This window comes from Mercenaria mercenaria, chromosome 16 (assembly GCF_021730395.1).
Source record: "Mercenaria mercenaria strain notata chromosome 16, MADL_Memer_1, whole genome shotgun sequence".
NCBI lineage: Eukaryota > Metazoa > Mollusca > Bivalvia > Venerida > Veneridae > Mercenaria > Mercenaria mercenaria.
In genome coordinates, this window is record NC_069376.1 from 30,761,241 (window position 1) to 30,783,077 (window position 21,837).

Consider the following 21,837-nt stretch of genomic DNA (forward strand, 5'->3'; position numbering starts at 1 on the left):
ATTGTTCCGCTCCTCACATAATTTCCGGTTAGCCCAAGACTTCTGATTAGAGTTCAATCCGTTAAAAGTTTTCCAGTCAGGGGCGATGCCAGTACTAGAATTACACATTAACCGATTCTAGGGGCTGATCAGGGTGTTGCATTTTCCATGACCTCTTACACATGTATGAACAGAATGATTAAATCGAATTTGTTTTGCATGGTTGCGTTCTATGCTTCCAGATGATTGACAAATTATACACGGATTCGAACATTTTTAGTCTGTGTACATACTCAGTCTATGTTTTGTTCACAGGAGATAACTCCTGAGGCCATTAAAATTTCACGTAATTGTTTCCCCTATTCTTCTCAAAACATAAATAAGTCAAAAAGACTGGTCAGAATATATAGGAGAAATGATTGAAAGAACATTAACAAGACTATCTAGTCGGCAGCCAGACTAGAACTGTTACAATAGAATGTTTAACACCGACTTAGTTTGACGATAAGATTTTTATAATTGCTTTGTTGTTTTTTTTTTGTAATTAAATCAAAAATCATAGACTATGAGCAGCGTGTGTGCATGTGTGTGCATGTATGCGTATGCGTGTTTATGTGTGTGCGTGTGCGTGCGTGTGTCAGCCAATTTTGACCCACTTACAATTAAAAAATCTTTCAAAAGTGAATCTTAAATAACAGTTCTTAACTTGTATTATTTAAATGTCAAACATCTCCTGATTGCCTCTGAAAAATTTCTACCACAACATTAATAGCAATTAAACAATATCGAATGTTGATACATATGTGCATTTACTCATGTTACGGAGGGTAGATATTAATGACCATCTATATTTTTGGACATTAAGAAATTAAACATTAACGCAGTTACTTATTCAAAAGAAACTCTTTACTGCAAAATAATTGAAAAACACGTCCGATACACAATCCAATCAATATGACATTTTCTAAGGTGAATACCGAGAGAGAATAAAGATATATGACTGACAATTTTTAGCTGTATTTTTAAAACAAAAATTTGAACATTTACACTTGTTATAATAATTAAATTGAACGTCGTATAGAAGCAAAATGGCACCCCTGTCCATTTAAGATGCCCTTAACACAACACAAAAAGTTGCGGATGTGCTAAGTATAGCACAATGCTGGAATGGTGATTCTAAAAACATACATCTCCGTTACGGTAGTTATAAAATTTACAACGAAATGAAAACACAAGCCTTAAGAATATAGTATTGTTGTTTTTCTATCATGGGATAACGGTTTTTGAACTTTATCAAATGTTTTAAAACATTGATTAAAAAAAACACAATCAGTTGACTTATTACAGTACTGGCATTGCTGAAGTATTAGAAACCTGTCACCTAACATAAATTCAAAAACAATACATTTCATTAAAGAGACATCCCTTGAAACAGTACATTTTCAAACAATTACCTGCATAAGACTAAGGAGCAACTGAACTAAACTACCATATATGGCATTTATACAAAATCTGTATATACATCAAATATTTGAGCATCCAGTAACGGAAGTGATAATGCGTTACGGAAATTGTGTTACATATATAGTTAAACCTATATTCAAACTGCTGTGTGTAATAGATTAATGAGCATTATATAAAAATGTCAGGGCTCTTTAGAAACAGTTCAAATAATAAAGCCCTCTCATGATGCAGATTTTCTATCCTTCTACGATCTCCGTCAAAGAACATCGAACGTTTCTTGATTTTCCTGTCTTTTCTAAATAATCAACTATTTTGTATACGTCTGATCTCTTTTATCCTTTTTAATCTTGGACGAATGGGACTTTGCATTTGTAACTATATTTCCAAGATTCAGTAATAAAATTAATCAGATCTTTATCATGAGCCATGTCTTAAATTACGCAGCCATCCAGATGTCTTTTCTCGCACACAAATTTCTGAGATTTGTCAGCAACAGTTGAATTTGCATTTTTCAGTTACTTTTCTGATATTAGTGTGTTTGTCTTTCATTTTCTGAACTATTCCATCTCACTTAATACTGTTAATAAATGTTTCTATACTAACATTTTCTGTCTTTTATTCTGTCACATCGATGTTTCGGACGTTCAACATTCAACAGTTTCTATTGGATAATAACCTTCTGTAAAGATCCTTTGAAAGCAAAGAATTCAGTCAACTAAAATAATAGCAGACTCGGTTTGATTAAGTACGTTCAAATCATTGTAAGTCATAATGTGCTACTATATCTTCTTTGCACATGGAAGAAAAATAGTCAAATTTGTCAAAAAAGGAAATTCAGAGAAACCTAATTACAATACAATAAGTCTAAGAATACCGTATTTCAACTACATAAATAACAAAATTTCTATGTAACCTCCGTATCATAATATCTTCTCGGTAACAGAATAAAACATGTGGTCTCTGAAAGCATATTTTTTCATTAGCAAGGTTTAGATATTACATAATGACGAGAACATTACTGAAACCAGATAATATTGGGTGCAGTGACTAAACAAGGACAACTTTAATGCAGTCAGACAAACTATAACTGTATTGCTGGAAAATCCAAGCTTTGTATCACTTTTCTACTGGTAAGATATATCTTATATCTTATATATATAGTCAGAAATATATATTTCTTGAATCCGAGTCAGTTTTGGCATGTCTCTTTGGCCAAACTCTCATATATGAAATTTGAATGCCGTACTGGAATGTACGAACACTTTATCTCTTCCGTAACGGACAATCATGTTTAAAGAATCATATTTATTTCAGTACTATATTTTATTATTATTTTTTTTTTGTTTTACGTTCAAACCAAATTGGAAAGGCAGAGGTAACACATTCTAACACCCTTAAACTTAATCACGTAAACATCATGTATTAGAATGCTTTATTGTATATAACAATCACCTTACCTCATTTACTTGCAATACTGTTTCATCAGTATTTTTCATATTACACTTAAAAGTCTTTGCAGATCAGCCTCTGCTTCCTTCGAGCAACGCATGTGAAAAACTTATTTTGTGTGGTTTTTTTTTTTCGCATTTCAGTAGGCAGTTAGAACAGCTAAGATGTTATGTTACGGAAGGGATAAGTCACGGAAGAGATAAAATTATTTCAATAGTTGATAACTGTTCGATACCTTGATGGCATATTCTGAAAACAAGCCTTCTTACTGATTCATTCAAGGTATATGATATAGACACAGAGGGAAAACACCATTATAACGTATATTTGAAGAAGTCCCCGTTACGAAGGAGAGATTTTAAATCGCGACAAAATATAGATGAACTGGAAACGATAATATCAGAAATATTTACTCATTAGATAGTAACAAGAGAGTTATTTTAATAAAATCATATCATTTGACGACAGTTTGTGTCACTTTTGTCACATCTATACATTTTTCAAAATACTTTGATAATATATCAGTTAATGTTAATGTAGGTGAGAACTGTTTTAGGGCGTCAGTAATACGTATGACCGGTATGAATGCATTTTGTGCTGATGCTATTGAAAATGTCCTTCCTCAATAACAATGATCCCTCTTTCATAATACTGCATGTAGTTTTGGTGTACAGATGTACTCCAATGCTATCAACAGAGTTATTATATGGCTCAGTATACTTAGCGACATGGCAGAAATGAGCAGAAAGCATATATATGTATTTCAATCCTACTGCACATAGAAAGTAGAAAAATAGATCGACTAAAAGTATAAAAAAAATACAAAGAATATGCCCTGGCTTAAGTGAAAACCTCTTTTCAATGTAATTTATTCATCATGTGTTTGTAATAGATGGACAAGAATGCAGGCGACAACGAATTTTCTAAAGTTGGTCAAGTTTTTGGTTTTGACGTGTGTGTGTGTGTGTTCGTGTTTAGCGTATGTCTCTTTCAAAAATTGTTTAGTCATATAAACGACTGCTTGTAGTTTTGAGCTTTTGCCCAATTTTATAATGCTGCCTTAGTTGAATATCACGCCTAAGACACGTGTCATGATACCCGACTCATCACTGGACTCACTAGGCCCGCAAGCTTGGCTTAATAGGGAGAGCGTGAATCAGTGGATCGCGGGGTCGTGTGTTCGGACCCTGGGTGAGGCGTAAGTGCTCCGTCACGATTAAGATAAACAGCCGAGTAACCGCCTAAACAGTTACTCGAGAGTCGGATATTTCGATCTGCACCTACAACCAGTGAAAGAATCCTATAGGATATTTCCATCTGCACCTATAATCAGTGACAGAATCTTTTTATTGCATACCGATTTCAAGAAATAATAATAAAAAAAAATAAAATCAATCGACCGGGTTTCTTTTTAGAACTATTTATGATAGCAGTGTATTTAAACAATCTGCGGGAAACCAACGTCCGTAAACAGGAAATACGTCATGAAGTTTAAAAACAAATAACAACGTTTAGATCCGGTTTTGTTTTATCAGTTGCAGCGTAACGTTATGATTTTTTGACATAATAACGTGATTTGAATCAAGGTATTGAATTTTTGTTCCTTTTTTTAAATAAAATATAAATTACTACAAAAAGCTTCTACATATTTGTAGTTCTTAATACGTTATTTACAGCACGAGAGTCATCTTACACCCCAGGGTGTAAGATGGATTTTTCGATCACCAGTTAAAGTTCCGGAAATCTGGTATGCAAGAAATTATGTCTGAAATCATTCGTCGTGCACCTTTGATTTATGTGGGAAAGTTGGCAGTTACTTGCAGAGAACATGTTTCTACTGGTATAGAACGCAATGTTTCTACTGGTATAGAACGCATGAACACTGGTGAGGTTCACAGCCTGCCGTTATATAGCTGAAATATTGTTGAAAAAAAAAACGGTGTTAACCAGAACAAACACATGAAACTGAGCTGACTAATCCTAACACTATCCTCTTAATAAAAGGACAATTTTTCATGCCTTTGGTATGACAAGACCAGGGATTGAATCTGCGACCACCTTCTCTCAAACAGGACTCTCTAGCACTAGGTTATCATGTTATGGCAGGTTCTTTGGGCAGATATATTGTCAGTACTTACAACGTCTTGTAAACGGTGTATGAAATCGTACTAGGAAACGTTTTATATACGGCTGTTTTTATCACGATAATGTTTTGCTTGAAATATAAGTGGTATAAAAAAGAAAAACTCCTAGCACGCTCATCTTTATTATTAATGGTTATTAACACAACGCATTTTAATCTAAATCAAAACTGAAGAATATTCAAACACAAATTTCATTAACATAATTTGTGAAATCATTAATAGTCTTGAATCAATCCAACATATAAAATTCATGAATTTATGTGCCAACGAAATGGTCATTTTGCCGACATCATGAAATTTTATGCTCATGAATTGATAGATTACACAGTATGTTTAAAGTTAATTATACACAATAATGTCATACGAACAAGACAATGCTACCAATAGAATCACAGAATATAAATCACAGACCTATCAACTTATTAGTAACGTGTTTTCTTAAATTGCGTCTTCTTTTAAGTGTCAGCTGAAAGTCATTTATTGCTACTAGTCATAATTAACGAAAATTTGTTATTATAAAAATGTAGAATATAGTAGAAAGATACCATACGTATTTGGAACATTTTTCAAAACATATTTACTAAAATCAATCTTTTTCAATAGAAGATTCACTAAAGTGTTTAATAAGAATGTGGAAGTTGATAGACTGTATAACGTATACTCGTAAAAATATAAACAATAAATTTGTAGCTTAGTTATTGAGCTTATATAAGACACGTTGAAAGAAAAAAAAGACGTAAAGAAATAAAAAGAAATCAAAGAACAGCTAAATGAGCAATATTCAATAAGGTAATAATTGATCAGTCAAACTTTTTTTTTAACTCAACGACACTTCATGTCATACACAAAAAGAACATAGAAATTGGTTCCCCATATGTCCGTGCTGAGAACATCATGAGTGTTTCTCACAACCCAAAACTCGATTGCATTATGTGGATATTCGTGATTACTTCTAGTCCTTTTATTCACCACAAATTATGCTACGCAATTGTTACAATAAACGTTCACAATAATCACTGTATTTAACAACCATCAGAAGTTATTGTTCTATCAATTTGTCAATTTTTAGGTATAGAAAACATATAATAAATACATGATAATGGTTTCTGGTTAGTATGCAAGAAATGGAAAAAAAAAACATGTAAATATACTGAGTTATATGATTATATCAGCAGTCATCTTTGCTATAACAATTTCAGCTAGCTTATCAAAATAAGATAGACATGAAAACAAATAGATTGTGTTTAACAGCCTTATTATCAGCAGAATGTATCAAATACATAATACACCAGTCAATAACAAGACTCAATGACCAGACATTGCTAACAAGGAAGGAAAGCTGGAATACTGTTCAGAAAAATAGGTCACATACGTCCGTGGACGTAATGAGTGTTTCATCAATTTTCATTTGCTCTCTCAGACTTATAAACCAACAAATCTGCAATACTTTTGTTTGGTTTGTTGCTTGATAGCATTTCCTCTAAATATTTTAAAACGAAACAAAACATACACATACACATACGCACGCACGCACGCACGCACACACACCTGTCCAGTCAACTGAAGAACAATCGCTTATCCGATTGGATGATGGGGATCTTCGTTAATACTTCTAGTCTTGTTATTCAGAAATTATAGTGTGCAGTACTTTACAATAAACGTTCACCATAATCAATTTATTTAACAGTCCAAACATAGGCAGAAGTTGTTGGTCTATCAGTTAGTTACACTTCAGATAAAAAAGAATAACATGATAAAAGATGTCTGGTTAATATATTAAAATTGGAATAAGATCATCTTAACATATTAATTTATATAACAAGATATCAGCAGTCATCTTAACATAACACAGATTTCAGCTTAATTCCTCAAAATCATGCCATGGATGCCTTATAAACATGTACTTTCTCCTAATTATTTGCAATAAGAAACACACCAACATCTACACGATGATACAATTACTTCCTTATCGTTAACAAAATATTTTATAGGAGTATATTCAAGGGTATCATCATAATAAAACTAGAAGTTGATTTTCACGGAAAATGTTTCCCACCATTTACTATGCAGAAACTTTAAAATGCCACAAATAAAGGACCATCTAAAACGACCGAATTATAACTTTCCAGCGGTAACAAAAATAGGCCTTGCAGCGAAAACTCCTGTGGAGTTTGGTTGAATTCCAATCAGTAGCATATGAGAAATAGAACAGATAAAAGAATGTGACTGCGCTGAAAATCATAATAATCAAAACATGAGGATAACATGAACAGCTAAATTCACAGTAATCACTCGTGAATTTTAATGAAATTCAGCCTGAGTGTATACAGCAAGTAGCAAAAATACTGTAAATATTATAAATATATCAAATCAATAACTCTGACGAAAATCACTGAACCGAAACATGCTGATGAATATATAACTAGGCCTGGCAGTGATAATTCGTCTAAGGTTTGGTAGAAATCTGCCTGTTGGTGTAAGAGAAGTTACCAGAATATCATAAAATTTTGACAAACAATTGCCATGCCAATACAAGGTCTCTATCTGGAAGGCACCTAATTTTCTCTACTGCAATATAACATAATTAACAGATATCTGTCAATGATGTATGAACAATATTGCACTATATATACAATATGTTATAACACTATGCTTGGATTAAAATTTGCATGTACAAAAATCTACAGGAACTGGTGTTGACTGTTTTATAACATACACAGATGTCACAGAATATCTAATTCTAATTTTGGTAACATTTCATTTTGAAATTAGTGGGAAATATGAGAAAAAATGTAAGAAATCATATTAAAGGGAAGTAATTCTGAAGAAAATACACCATCAGTTTTTAATTGGGTCCATATGACACATGAGCTGATATAAAATATTTTACAGACTGGGGGAAGAAAGATCAATTTTGAAATTTGACCTTCGGGTGTGACATTGACCTTTGTGCTAGAGGTCTGGATATTGTACATGACACATTGTCTTAGTATGGGGAACATTTGTGAGTTATGGACCAGAAAAGAAAAAATAATCTATTGACATTTTATCTCCGACAGTGACCTTGACCTTTAATTAGAGATAGTGGGTTGCGTCTGTTTCATTAACTCATTAATACATGCAATCATATCGCCGCTTAATTACTTGCATCAATTCTCCGATACATTCCTGAGCCACTTATCAATTCATCTGCCTTGTATGCCTGTGGATTTTCACTAATAATCAATAATCGATAAGATCTAGGCATCCTTTGGTCAATATTAGAGACAAACATCTGTTTATAACAGATGAATAAAACTGAAATGTTCACATCTGATACTACAATTTATGATCTTTTCAATAATTTAAAATTTACTACTATTTTAATTTGCAAAATTGTTTCACAGGCTACTGAAGTAACACGAATATGGAAAACTGCAATATTCAAGAAAGATTTGACATAGAAAAACAGCCCTTATTTGATTATTTAATATTTATTCAGATATCTTTTATTGCTAAACCTTAAAGCAAATGACATTATAAAAGAACAGAATTATGCTTTATTTAATAAAATTAAAAATACTGAATCAAAAAGAAAGACATATAAGTATAATAGAATGAGAAGATAAAACAGGCAATACCTAGAAATAACTTTCTAGTTTCGATATTTAGTGGTGAGTATATTGAAAATACATGCTTAAATAATAAATATTTTGATTGTTTCGATTGTTTCCGGGTTTATAAATCTTTAGTGTAAAATATTTCATTGGTTGACTTTGATAGCAGTCCAATCGTTAGTACTCTTACAAACGTAAAACCACGTCACGCGGCATACAGTACTATCAGGCAGATAGCGCATTTATGCGATCCTCGGCATACACGCCGGTTATCTTTTGACGGATAAATACGAAATGCGTACTCGATAAGAGTTAAAATGAACGCATACTAAAAACCTATCGACATTTCACCTCCAAGAGAGACTTTGACTTTTGAGCTGGATTTTTTGGGGGGTGTTGTGCACGGCACATCGTCTTATAATTGAGTACATTTGTTTCGAGTAATACTAAAATTCCTTTAAAGATTGTAGAGTTAAAGACCGGACAGGAAGAAATCCCTGCTGGCATTTGACCTCCAATTGTTACCTTGACATTTCAGCTACGGGTCCGTGTTTTGCGCATGACACGTTGTTTCATCTAGAGGAATATTTGTGCCAACTGACATTTAAATCCTGTTTTGCATGACAGAGGTACGGACCATGGAGGAAAATATCCCTATTGACGTTTGATTTCCAAGTGTGATCTTGTCCTTTAAGCTACGGTTCTGGGTGTTGCGCATAATTCATCGTCTGATTACAGGGACCATTTATGCTTAGTGAAATTGTACATTCTTCATGGATGACAGAGTTATGGATCGGACATGAAACATACTTTCTTCATGCTATGTTAACATAAGACTGCCACGTGAGACATTGACCTTTGATGTAGGGATCAGAATTTATGCATAACACATCGACTAATCATGGGGTACATTTGTGCTTAGTGATATTAAAACCTCTTCAAGGACGGCTAGTTACTGATCGGAAAGGTAAAAAGCCCTTTTGACCTTTGACCTCCAAGTATAACCTTGACCTTTGCACTAGGGGTCCTAGTTTTGCGCATGATACATCGGACACTTGTGCAGAGTAATATCAAAATTCCTTGATGGATAACAGAATTATGGACCGGACGAAATTGCGGACGGACGGAATGACGAACAGAAAAGCGCAATCCTATAGTCCCCGAAACTGGGTTTCAACCAGTAGGGCACTAGTAAAAGGCTATAATTTTGCTGATAATCACTGAACTGAAAATGCCAATTATATGCAGAGTAAGTATAGATTGCTCCAGTAATGTTTGAAAAGATTTTAAAACCTGCTTTATTATACAATAAAAGTGGCTAAACATAATAAAATTTGACAAAGCAAGGACCATAACTTTGCTGAAAAACCAGAACACGCCCATAATATATACAACTAGAATTAGCAATAACCACTTTGTGAAATTAAATGTTATTCCTCCTTGTGATAATAGAGCAGTTGTCCGAACAAGGTCGAATATTACAAACGAAATGTACCGACAATTTGCAGAAGAAGGTTTGGTACTGATCAGTCATGTAAGTTTTAGTGGAAATCCGTCAAAAACAAATGATGCAAGTGGCAAAACCAATCCTAAAATTTGATGAATCATAAATCTTCTGAGTCGGGAAATGCAAACAATTTGCTCATTGAGACTTGGAACTGATTACTCTTGTAAGGTATGGTGGACATGATAAAAGAAATGTGGAAAAAATGTGATAAAATTACACAATCAAGGGCCATAACTGGAAAATTCTGACAATATGAACAATTATGCTCGGCAATAATCAAACTAATTGTAAAGCTTAGTGTAAATTCGTCCTCTGGCGTCGTATGAGTCGCGTGGAAAAATATTTGTGACAGATAGACGGACACCACTGAATCAATATGTCTCCCCACACTTTTGGAGGACATAGTTACTATATGTGTCCTAAATTTCAAATCAATGGTATGTTAAAGGAGCAGAAAACAGTCACATCAAGGGTCTTTATTTTTACATATTTTAGACGGTTTATATCTTCACAGCAAGTAAACCATATTAATAATGTTTTACACACTTTCTGAAAAAAAAAACGACTGATTACCGATTTGTATATTTGTAGATATAACGCTGTTTCTTCAAATCCGTGAAGCTTTTTACCGACAACGCTTTCTTTGGTGATAATTTATGCAATGACGGTAACGGAATAAGAGGGATAGAGAATAGATATAGTTATTATATCACCTTTAACCATTTTGCAAATCATATATGAATCGGATATGAAACTGTTGAGAGAAATGTAAACTTGTCAGATTATGAAAAACTCGAACTGGTCGATAAATGATGATAAAAAAAAAATAATAATAATAATAAATGAAATAAAAAGTGGAAAACCTCAAAACAAATCAAAGTTCTTTCCTGTTCTTTGGCTAAGCTGCTCAAGACCACTCTGTAACGGCACTGTTAGATACTTGCCCCTCTTAGTTTTTACTTCGTTTTTGTTGTCTTCTTCTACTTCCTTATAGTTCATGCATCCGATATTCATTGAAACAGGGTGTACAACTCTCTGCCCTGGATCATCTGCACATGTAACGGCCCCGCTGTCACCCGGTTGTGCAAACCTATCTACCACGTTTTGTTCTCCGTCAACGATATCTTCTACTTGAATAAGAGTATGGTCCATCCCTTTACAAATATAATCTGGAACTGTTATAATACCTTTGCCTGGCTTAGAAACAGCTCCCCACATATGTACCTTATTTCCTCTTAATCTCTCCGTTTCAAACAATCTACCCCTTCCTGTCTCCTGCGGTCTACCTCTTAGCGATTTAAATCTTGTTTCACATTCCCCTATAGGGATAGAAAGTGTTGCTGCTGCGATATCGAGACCTCCGTCGGTAATGGTTTCTTGTAAAATATGTCCAATTCTCTTAAACTGACCATCATTTTTTGCTAATATCTCACTTCTTTCCTGATCTGTAGTGGCAACATGTTTGGACAGAAGTCCACAAGCAGTTTCACCTCTTTCTTCCCTATCTTGCATTTTTGCGAAGCAGCCGAAACTCCCTCGATTCTGAGCAACACATATTTCATCCCCTGGTGTCAAATATGTCTTTAGTGACATGGTTACTATTTCGTAATCCTTGACATTATGTTGTTTCAGAATTTGACAAATTTCTGTACTCTTCTCGGCCTTGTCAAAGTTCTGAATATCTTTAACAGCAATTTGAAGTTTCCGCATCCGGTATCCTACTCCAGTTACAGCTGGGCATTGTGCAAACAAGTCTTTGCTAAGCTGAAAATGGTATAATATATCTTAACATGAGTGATGCGAAATAATGAAATCAAATTCATACTAAATTTGCACTTTATTTGTATTGAATAGTAGCATGAATGTTGATGCATGCCAATGGAATTTTACTCTGGTTTGTTCTTGTTTCAAATTTGTTAGTCCTTATATTTGCATTGATGGTTTCTAAAGTTGTTATGGTTAATTATCAAGTTAGTATCGTTAGCTTTTTAATTCATACAGAAGACGTGGTTTGAACTGTTTGGATCAATAGCATTTAGACATAAGTTCAGTTAAAATAAAACTTTTTTTCAAAATTACCAAATTTTTAAACAGTGCTAGGTATAATTATTACGATGTAATTTCTTTTTATGAATTATTCTGAAAAAGGTTATCTTTTAATAGTAGTTTACTATAATGTATTTTTTTTAAAATAGAATCAAATTTAATACTGAACTGACCGTTTCTAAATCCATCTTTTGACTATGTTGTTGAATATTCAGCATTTCCTGTACACTAACATCGCTCATATTGAATAAACCAATCAGTTCTTCAAGAAGACATTCCTTTGTCTGTTCATTGACTGAACGAAGTACTTCCTCGTTTACTTCCAATAAATTTGAAAGTTGTTGGGGCCCTTCACCTTCACCTGTTCAATCATAGTCATAATATGAAGGCTAATTGTCAAAACCGGTGAATTATTATTTTTGGATTTTATATGAAAGTAGTTATTCGAATAAACGATACTAATTGTGCATTCTTACATAAAACCTTTGTTTTTTTGCCGATTTCGGGCATTCACAAACAGGGGAAAAAACGTGTACAAACAAGGAGATTCTCGTGAGCACGCGCTGTTGGTGAACGTTTTGAATATGCTGTTGCGGGTCCAACGTAAGCAAATTATGGATCCCGAATCAATTTTGGCCGAAGTCGAAAGGTCCGTGATTTATGAAATATTTTCATCTGCATTTTTATTAAAAATATCATTTTTCAACCTAACTTTACTTTAACTTGTAATAAGCGCTACCTCTCTTGATACGCGACTGCATTGACGTTCCTTATTATTGTATTATTACGCGTATTTGACTCAAAGTAAGTTTACACGCCGCGATTTAATCCCTGAAAATGATAGGCAAACAACGTTTGCAAAAATAAAATTTCGTTTTCCAAATTAATTTGAGTCGAGAAAGTTGGCATGCTAACTTTAAATCTTACACTAAAACTTTTAAAAAATGTTTGTGTCTACTTTACACATCTATGCAGTCTACTGATGTAGTGATGGTGTGTAATGTAAAGCATAAACATGACGAAGCGTGAAGTTTGAAGGATTTTTCCATAGTTAATGAACATTTGATGAACAGATGGTATTTATTATATATTTTTCAATTTATTTGTAGATCTCACCAACCATGTTTGAGTTTATAAATCAAATCTAAGTTGATTATATCGATGTTGGAAAAATTCAAATTTTTGTGTTTATCAAACTTTGATCGCGATGGGAGGGGGTGCAAAGCAAAATTTTCTAGTTGTAGGCCTAGATATTTCATTTTTAACGACATGAAGAATATAGGTATCGATAACAGTTTCTATTAAACGATAATATTTACATTTAAAAAGCGTAAGGGACAGACTATTAATTTAAACCAAGCAGAATTATGTTCTGTCGGCACTTCACCTGCAAATTGTGTAAACGCAGGATGCCGTGTATGCCCTTTTCTTATAATTCCGAGCCTCTAAAGCTAAAGTTCCTACCGATATATCGGAAAAAGGGAGAGTCATGCTTATTTTACATATATTTAATATTAAAGAAATTACCTTAACAAGAATGTCCGTTCGACATGTATAAAATATGCACTGTTTCTGTATGCCCTGGAAATGCATAAATAAAACATGTGTCCATAACAACCTGAAACGGCCGACTTCGATCGGCTAATGTCAGCTGAATAATCTTGTTTTTTTTTCAATATTTCCAGCACTTTAGTTGTGTTTTATGCAAGAATAGCGATAACATACGTTTGTTTCGTGAAACAACATCTGCAGAATCCCTCGGGCTATGTTGGTGCACTCGCCCTACGGGCTCGTGCACCAACCAATCCCTTGGGATTCTGCAGATGTTGTTACACAAAAAAACGTGCGTTAACCCTACACTGGAACACGAAAAGTTGTTCTGCCAAACATCGTAGATACGTAACTCTTGTTTTTAGAAGGTAAACCTGAAGAGTGGATAATGAGTGGAATATTTTAGGCCTAAAGGTGAATATTACTGCATGGTGGACCGCACAGTTAATACTTGCGTTCTGTTTGGTTTGTCAGTGACCAACATAAATCTGTCAGCTGCTTATGCATCACTTCGATTTCACACGGAATTGACTGTTACATAAGTGACATCATACAAACGATTTTCTTCTATAGCAAGTCTACCTTGAAATCAATCATTATCAGGCTTTTTTGAAAACGCTTTCATATAAAAGCAGGAGTTGACAGATAACTTTTATATGTTTAATTACATTTTATAAATGAGTTAGAAACTTCATTCCTCAATTCAAAATAAATCAAAATTTAATTTTATGTATAATTAACAATGTGTTTATCAAATAACAGTGATTTCAAAAGCAGATAGCAAAATATGTTGTGTCGTTTAGCTTTCAAACAGTGTTCACAGTTTACCTTGAAATGATATGGTGAACTTTTTTGCTGTATTATGCTTTGAAAATGGGTTCTTTTCTGACGCCGACTTCTTTCTGCCTTCAGCACTTCTATTTAAATCTGCTGTCTGTGTCATAATTGCATGATCTCTGTTTCCGTGTCTATCTTTAGTCTTTTCCGTTGTCTTCTTTCCTTCCGATATTTTCATTTTCTTTGACTTTTCTTCGTTGCCGGTGATTTCGAATTTTCTGCACTTTCCTTTACGTTTCTTTGAACCAGGTTTCACCGGTGACTTTATCTTCGTCGCAAAGGTACTGTTATCAACAATATTTTCATTTCTTCTAGCACATTCTATGCTATTTAACAAAGCTTCGCAAACAGGGTTGAGACATTGAAATATACCCTTTTCTAAATATTTTTCTATTTGTTGCCGTGCAGTTTCCTTCCGTATGATCAGAACATTTTCTCGTGAACGTACACTCTGGCGTTTTGAAATTGCCCGGGCCTCCCTTTCGGAACGAGCACAAATCAAATCAATGGCTTCTTGGTGACTTTCGGATTCCCATAACTCTTCCATGTTACCAGATACTAGAAACAAGGAAAACATCGACTTGTCTCTCTTTCCTAGGCAATCACTAAAGTAACTGAATTCTCTTTCATGGCATATTTCCTTGTTGCTATGCTCAGGAACTATGTCATTAATATTACATGGAAAATCTATCTCATTGTTTGCTTTACAAAAGTAAATGGCAATGCATCTGGATACCGGCTCTACGTCATTCTTTAAGCTGAAAACTGTTTTGTATCGCTTCAGAATATCTATTATATTTTCCATGGCGTATTCATATCTTGGAAAACAGTTGTCTTTAACCAGGAATTGTTTCACATTTGCGCACTGTGAAATAAAAAAGAACAAGTTTACAGATAAAAATATAAGCATTTCAAAATCAAACATTAGTATACGCGATAATTAAGGGTTTTAAATTAATATATAATTGCTTATTTGAATGGAATAAGAACTTTTAATATCAATGGAACCCTGAGACCAACTGTAAGAACCGTCTGACATGTCTGTTAATGATCTTAACTTTATCTTAATGAACTCCATATATATCAGGGAGAAATTAATAACCTTATTCTAACGGATTTTTACATTTGCCTGTAATGAAAACGGACAATCGAGGAGCTGAAATATTTAAATGCCGATCAGCAACAGGTAAATAAGAACAACGATAATTACTTTTTCTATACTTTAAAGTAAACGATGAAGTCTAATGTACCATTTGTAATTTTGACTTACCGGTTCTGAAGCCGATGAAGTGCTTGGCATAGATAATGAAGTATTCATATCAATGACATCTGAAAAGATGATCATGTAGATAATGGTTAAAGACAGTTTCTTGATGGACCATTAAACGGAGTTATAGAACCGTTTAAATTTCATAAAACATAAAAGAGTTATAGATTATTATGCAAAATGGTATTTCATGATAATATAGTAAATGTTCATTTTACATATCTGATTTTTATAAACATGGGTCTGCGTATGAATCTTTATCTAATTCTTAAAATCAAAACAGCATCGTTCAAAGGTGCTCAGCAGTGTTGACATGTCCATGTTACAAAAATTGTTAAAATGATTAGTTCTGTTAGTTCGATTATTTGCGAAACTTCTTTTTGAATGTTTGCACGTTCACATGTTAATAGAACTTCGAGCTGCAAACACCAGTTTAACAAGCCCGAGGTATCTGTAAAAAGAAAGAGAACATTAACTGTTTCGTCGTTCATTTAGTTCAGAAATATTTGCATATAATGCATTAATATTTTTTTTTTGTAATAATCAAATCATAAAATTGTCAGTGATGGTTATTTTATTATACATCTCATGGACAGACTCAGTCACAGAGTCTGTTATTGTCATCCTATGTTGCGTTCCTCGCCTATAAAGTAAGTACAATGTTCAATTTCAATGGATACATTTTTGAAGCAAGGAGGAGGATCAAAGGTGCCCATCCGTGCATTATTTTATCACGAGCGGGCATCTTGGTAGAACCATCGACCTTCCGTAAACCAGCTGGATGGCTTCCTCAAATGATGAATTGAAGAATTCAACGCCCCCCCACCCCCTCCCCACTCCCCCCGGAGTGAGATTATAACCCACATCGATGAGGGGCAAGTGATTGTCAGTTGAATAAAACAGTAAGAATACTGATAGAATTTGGATAGAGTAAACAAAAGTAAGTTCTTTTATAACTGTTTTCACTAAATCGAACTGGAAGGCAGAAATATCAGCAAACTGTTATTTTGGTCATGGGTAATTAACCGCCACTTATATTTTATCATTGTTTTTTCTTTTAAAATTTGTTTTATCTGCCAATTTTTTGTATGTATTGGTTTTGCAAATATCTTGTTAGTACACTGTAGTGTACAACATAACAAAAAACATTCATAACAATAATTGTGCTAGAAATTGTTTTCTTTGGCTCAATGAAGGCACATTATTTTTGTTTTTGTTAACATTTGGAAATGGTGACACCGAACTTCATTCTTAAGGCATAGGAATGGTTCCTTTCTGATGGGCGAAGACATATATTAGTGTTACTCTAAACGTTTATTTTTTCGGAAATTCTAAATGTGATACCACCGTAATATAATATTAAATACAAATACAAATACAAATACATGGCATTTATATAGCGCAAAAATTATAAAATATTCTATTGCGCTTTACAATTACATAACACACATTTAACATATATACATACAAAATATGAACAGGATTCTAGAACTTAGATTTAAAGATTTGGACATATATAAATACTATTTTACACCACTTCTGAATATTTTGTATTTTAACAAGACACCCTCATTGTTCATAAAACTGCCTAAATAAATGTGTTTTCAGTTTTGATCTAAAGCTGGCTTCAGACTGAATGTTTTTCAGATAGCTAGGCAGATCGTTCCACCATTTGGGACCAACGACTGCCATAGATCTGTCTGCTAGTTTTGTTCGCCGTCTAGGGATGTTAAAGTTAGTGTCACTTTGTGAGCGAAGTCTGTATCGTTGTCGAGTAGGTACAAACATTTCCCTCAGATATACTGGAGCTGTACCATTGATGACACGGAAGACTATTACTAAAACTTTGAACATTAACCTAGCCTTAACTGGAAGTCAGTGTAATTCTTTCAGAAGTTCGGTACTTGGTTTTTCATAGGAAGCATTCTTGACTACTCTAGCGGCATGATTTTGGACTCGCTGTAGTTTATTGACTTGGTAGGCTGGAATTTCTGTAAATACACTGTTGCAGAAGTCAATGTGAGAATGAACCAATCCATGCACTAATGATTCAGTTGACTTCTGTGTGAGATGTTTCCGTATAGCCCCAAGGTTTCGTAACTGTACATGAGCTATCTGACACTTTTTCTGAATGTGATGGTCAAAGTTGAGTGTATTGGTCATAGTTACACCTAGGTCTCTGACGTGATCGACGCATTTTACGTCACACCCACCAACGTTTACACTTGTGATGTCCAACTTCGCTAACTGTTGTCTTGTTCCATACATAATAATTTCAGTTTTAGACTGATTCATTTTCAGTTTGAAGGTTGTCATCCATTTTATGATTTCATTTAGGCAACTGTCGAGTTGTTGAAGAACAGTTGTCTCATTTTGAGAATTTCCCGCTTGAATTTTTAACGCAATCTTGTGGTCGTCCGCGTATCCATAGAGATCAGCTGGATATTTCTGCACCACTCGGTTAAGAGCCGATATATACAGGGTAAAGATCACAGGTCCGGCACAAGAACCCTGCGGGACACCAAACCTTAGTGGCTCCGTGTCAGATGCTGACTGTTCGACTAAAACTTTCATTGTTCTGTTCGTGAGATAAGATTCTATCCATTTCAAGGGAGTGCTATGTATACCAAAGTCATCTTGAAGGATTTGAATCAGTATCGGGATATCGATGGTATCGAACGCTGCACTCAAGTCGATCATGACCACGATTGTTATTTGATTTTCATCTATGGTTTCCAAAAGATCATTATACATTTTGACCATTGCTGTTTCAACCTCATGATATGTTCTATAGGCACTTTGGTAAGCTGGGAGGAGATTGTTAGCTTCAATATGCTTGTTGATTTGATTTAGTGCAGCTTTTTCAAGAATTTTGGAGAGGAATGTTAAATTTGACACTGGGCGATAATTTGCAGTTCAAGTGGGAGACCTTTCTTCTTCAACAAAGGTTTTATCACAGCACTTTTCCATTCATCAGGGAACACACCAGATAGCAGTGATCGATTTACAATTTCTGTCACAACGGGAACAAGTTGTGAAAAATGCTCCTTTAATTTCTTAGTTGGTATCACATCAAGTTCACAAGTTGTAGATTTTGATGCATATACAAGTTTCAAAATATCGTTTTCGGAAAGTGGTTTGAACGCAGTAAATGTATTCATAGTCACAGGTGGATTTGAGTAGGAAGAATTACCATTGGGTGTTTCAGTTGATATCTTGTCAAGATCATTTCTCAACTTGATTATTTTATCAGCAAAGTATCGTAGAAAGTCATTTGCCAAAGATACTGCACTTGTGTGTAATGGGAGCGGATTGTCTTTCGACCTTCCCAGTAAATCGGATGTTACGGCATACAGCTTTTTGATGTTTCCTTCTGCTTCTCCAATCTTGTTCTGGTAATACTCATCCTTGGCCCTAGAAAGCTCAGCGCTATATACATTTCTTACACCACTATACACTTTCTTTGAAAGGTCATATTTGTCATTCATAAAGATTTTTTCTATTGATCGTTTGTATTGTTTCAGCTGTTTTAGGTATCCAGAGTACCAAGGGACTGTCGGTCTACAGAGAATAGTTCTTTCCTTTAGAGGGGCATGTTTCTGAACAATGTCGGACGTGATTCTAGTGAACTCAGACACAAGATCATTGACATTGGAAGTGTTCACTACAATTTCATTTAATTGACTGAATTCTGATTGTAATATGTCACTTGATACAGATTTCCAATTGCGAGATTTGATTTCTTTCCTGATCAAGGGAGGGCGACACTGTTCAATGTTACAACTTACAAAGCAGTGGTCAGAGATGTAATAGTCTGGCAAAGGTTCTGAGACATTCACACGTTTGTCTTCTAGCTTTGTGATCATCAGGTCAAGAATATGACCACCAGAATGAGTAGGAGCATTGACATGTTGAACCAGTCCAAAAGATCTCAAACACTGCTGAAATTGTTTTGTGTAGCAGTCTGACTTATTATCCATGTGGATGTTAAAGTCACCTAACAGCACCAGAGACTCGGATCTTGACGTTATTTGTTCGAGAAACTCAGTGAATTCTGTCATAAACATAGCCTGAGTTACTGGGTGTCTCTCCGAATATGGCGGTCTATATATACCAAAGATGTGGAGGATGAATGATTGACTACGTACTTCCATTCAGCACATTCAAAAGACTGAAAGGTTTCTGCTGGGCATCTTGACACTTTGAGATTGTTTCTGTATAACAGGGCAAGTCCTCCACCTTTACGGTCGGGTCTCGGGACATCATCAAAGCAGTAACCATCTTGAGACAATTCCCCCCTGACAACGTCATCACCATCCGGCTGTAGCCAAGTTTCTGTGATCACACAGAGGTCTATACACTCCTCTAATATGTGCTGGAGAAGGTCAGCAGACTTTCCTCGCACAGACCGTATGTTCACAGTTGAAAGTTTCAGTTGTTTCATTCTTTGGGCATTCAATAAAAATGAATGATCTAGTTTAATTTGGATCAAATTTGAACGTTCCTGTTGTTTCTTTCTGTGTGCATTTGATATAAATGTATGATTTAGTTTAATTTGGGTCGAATTTGTCAAGTGAATATCAGCTTTAGATTTTATACTCGGGCGACCAGCTCGTTTACCTCTGTATTTCAAAAGATTATACTTTTTCAACATAGCTAATGTTTCTTTATTCGGTATTGTATACCTCCTAGGCACATCTCTATAATCCAGTAATTGGTCTCTACTGTATTGTCTACCTGTACACGGATTAGCCATAATTTCGAGTGAGATGTTGTTCACCAAAACTGACTGAAATTATTGAAACGTTACCCCAATATTTGTCAAATTACAATTGTTTTTTCATCAAAGTTATTCGTAAATCCAATGATAATTCCACAAAATAAATTCTGCAGAATGTTGGTTACCAGTTTATTAAAAACTGAGTTAAAAATCCAATCTCTAGAATCACTGGTTTTTGCAAAATAATCCAATTTTGCAGAGCAGAAAAAATTGCAGCCTACACCTGGCGCAAGACTACAAAAGTGAGCCTCGTTGACCTCAAATTCATTGTCATGCAACGATGTGAATTCGAAACCTCAATTTAGATTTATAAATCATCATGTAAACAGCCATCGAGCTGGTTAATGAAAGGTCGGTTGCGTCCCAGGCGTCCCCGTCCATAAATGAGACATAGTTCAGAGGGACACCTGGATATTTATTCAGTCTCTATTCAGTCTCAAAAGTTAGAAGAGTTGCCATATCACCTAAATTGTGTTGATGTGAATCTAAATTCAAAGGAATAAAATAAAATATGCATTTCTTATACCATATATATCTTGCTATAGTGTGTTTTTTCTGAACTTAAAAATAATTATTATCAACTATATTACTCGCGTAAATTATTACATAGTTACATTTTGTTACTACAAAGCAAATTGAAAGTATTACGTGTCAAATAATCACTTAAACTAAAGTGATGGAACCATTTGTATAATACATGTTTCAAGGTGTTTCTTATTTTGCAGAAGAAGTTATTTTATTCGGTTAATAATTCTTTACAAACCATCATTAATATCATAACGATTCTAATTTCTTTATACATAATTTTCAAAATACAATTCTAATATAAAGGTATTAAGGAGAGCTCTAGTCGGAAAACATATAGCTAGATAAGCATCACGTAAACACATGTATATCTTATTGTTACAGTACTTGATATCTTTGAAATAATCTGTTGTTGTTGATTTTTTCCAGAAAGATTGACACAATAGAAGCAATGGTAAAATGGTAACGTTAAAATGTAATGTAGGTTTCTTACGGATTTCTCCATTAATACTATATATACTCAGCGTCACTGAAAAGTTACCACCTAATATATACCTCTTTACTATTTTATACAATATCGACGTCACTTTTTCATGGCCTGTGCGCGCTGTATTACTCATAGACCCTGTCTGATCATGTCTCCCAACCCATTTCCTGACTGTCAGGTGAGAACAACACATACGACGTGCAAT

General features: G+C 34.3%; 2 protein-coding genes across 7 annotated transcripts in view; both read right to left on the bottom strand.

Annotated features, from left to right (window-relative positions):
* Positions 1–21,837, bottom strand: part of LOC128546020 (uncharacterized) — a 156,172-nt gene that overhangs the window by 82,148 nt on the left and 52,187 nt on the right. The window lies entirely within an intron of this gene.
* LOC123541470 (uncharacterized) overlaps positions 5,143–21,837 on the bottom strand; it is a 56,224-nt gene continuing 39,529 nt past the window's right edge. For all 5 annotated transcript variants that reach the window (XM_053526559.1, XM_053526562.1, XM_053526561.1 and 2 more), the window contains 4 exons: positions 15,844–15,902; positions 14,565–15,438; positions 12,359–12,546; positions 5,143–11,903 (listed from right to left, as the gene is read on the bottom strand). In XM_053526559.1, coding sequence (XP_053382534.1) covers positions 11,004–11,903; positions 12,359–12,546; positions 14,565–15,438; positions 15,844–15,902 — 2,021 coding nt within the window. In that variant the 3' untranslated portion in view covers positions 5,143–11,003. The remainder of the gene's footprint in view (positions 11,904–12,358; positions 12,547–14,564; positions 15,439–15,843; positions 15,903–21,837) is intronic.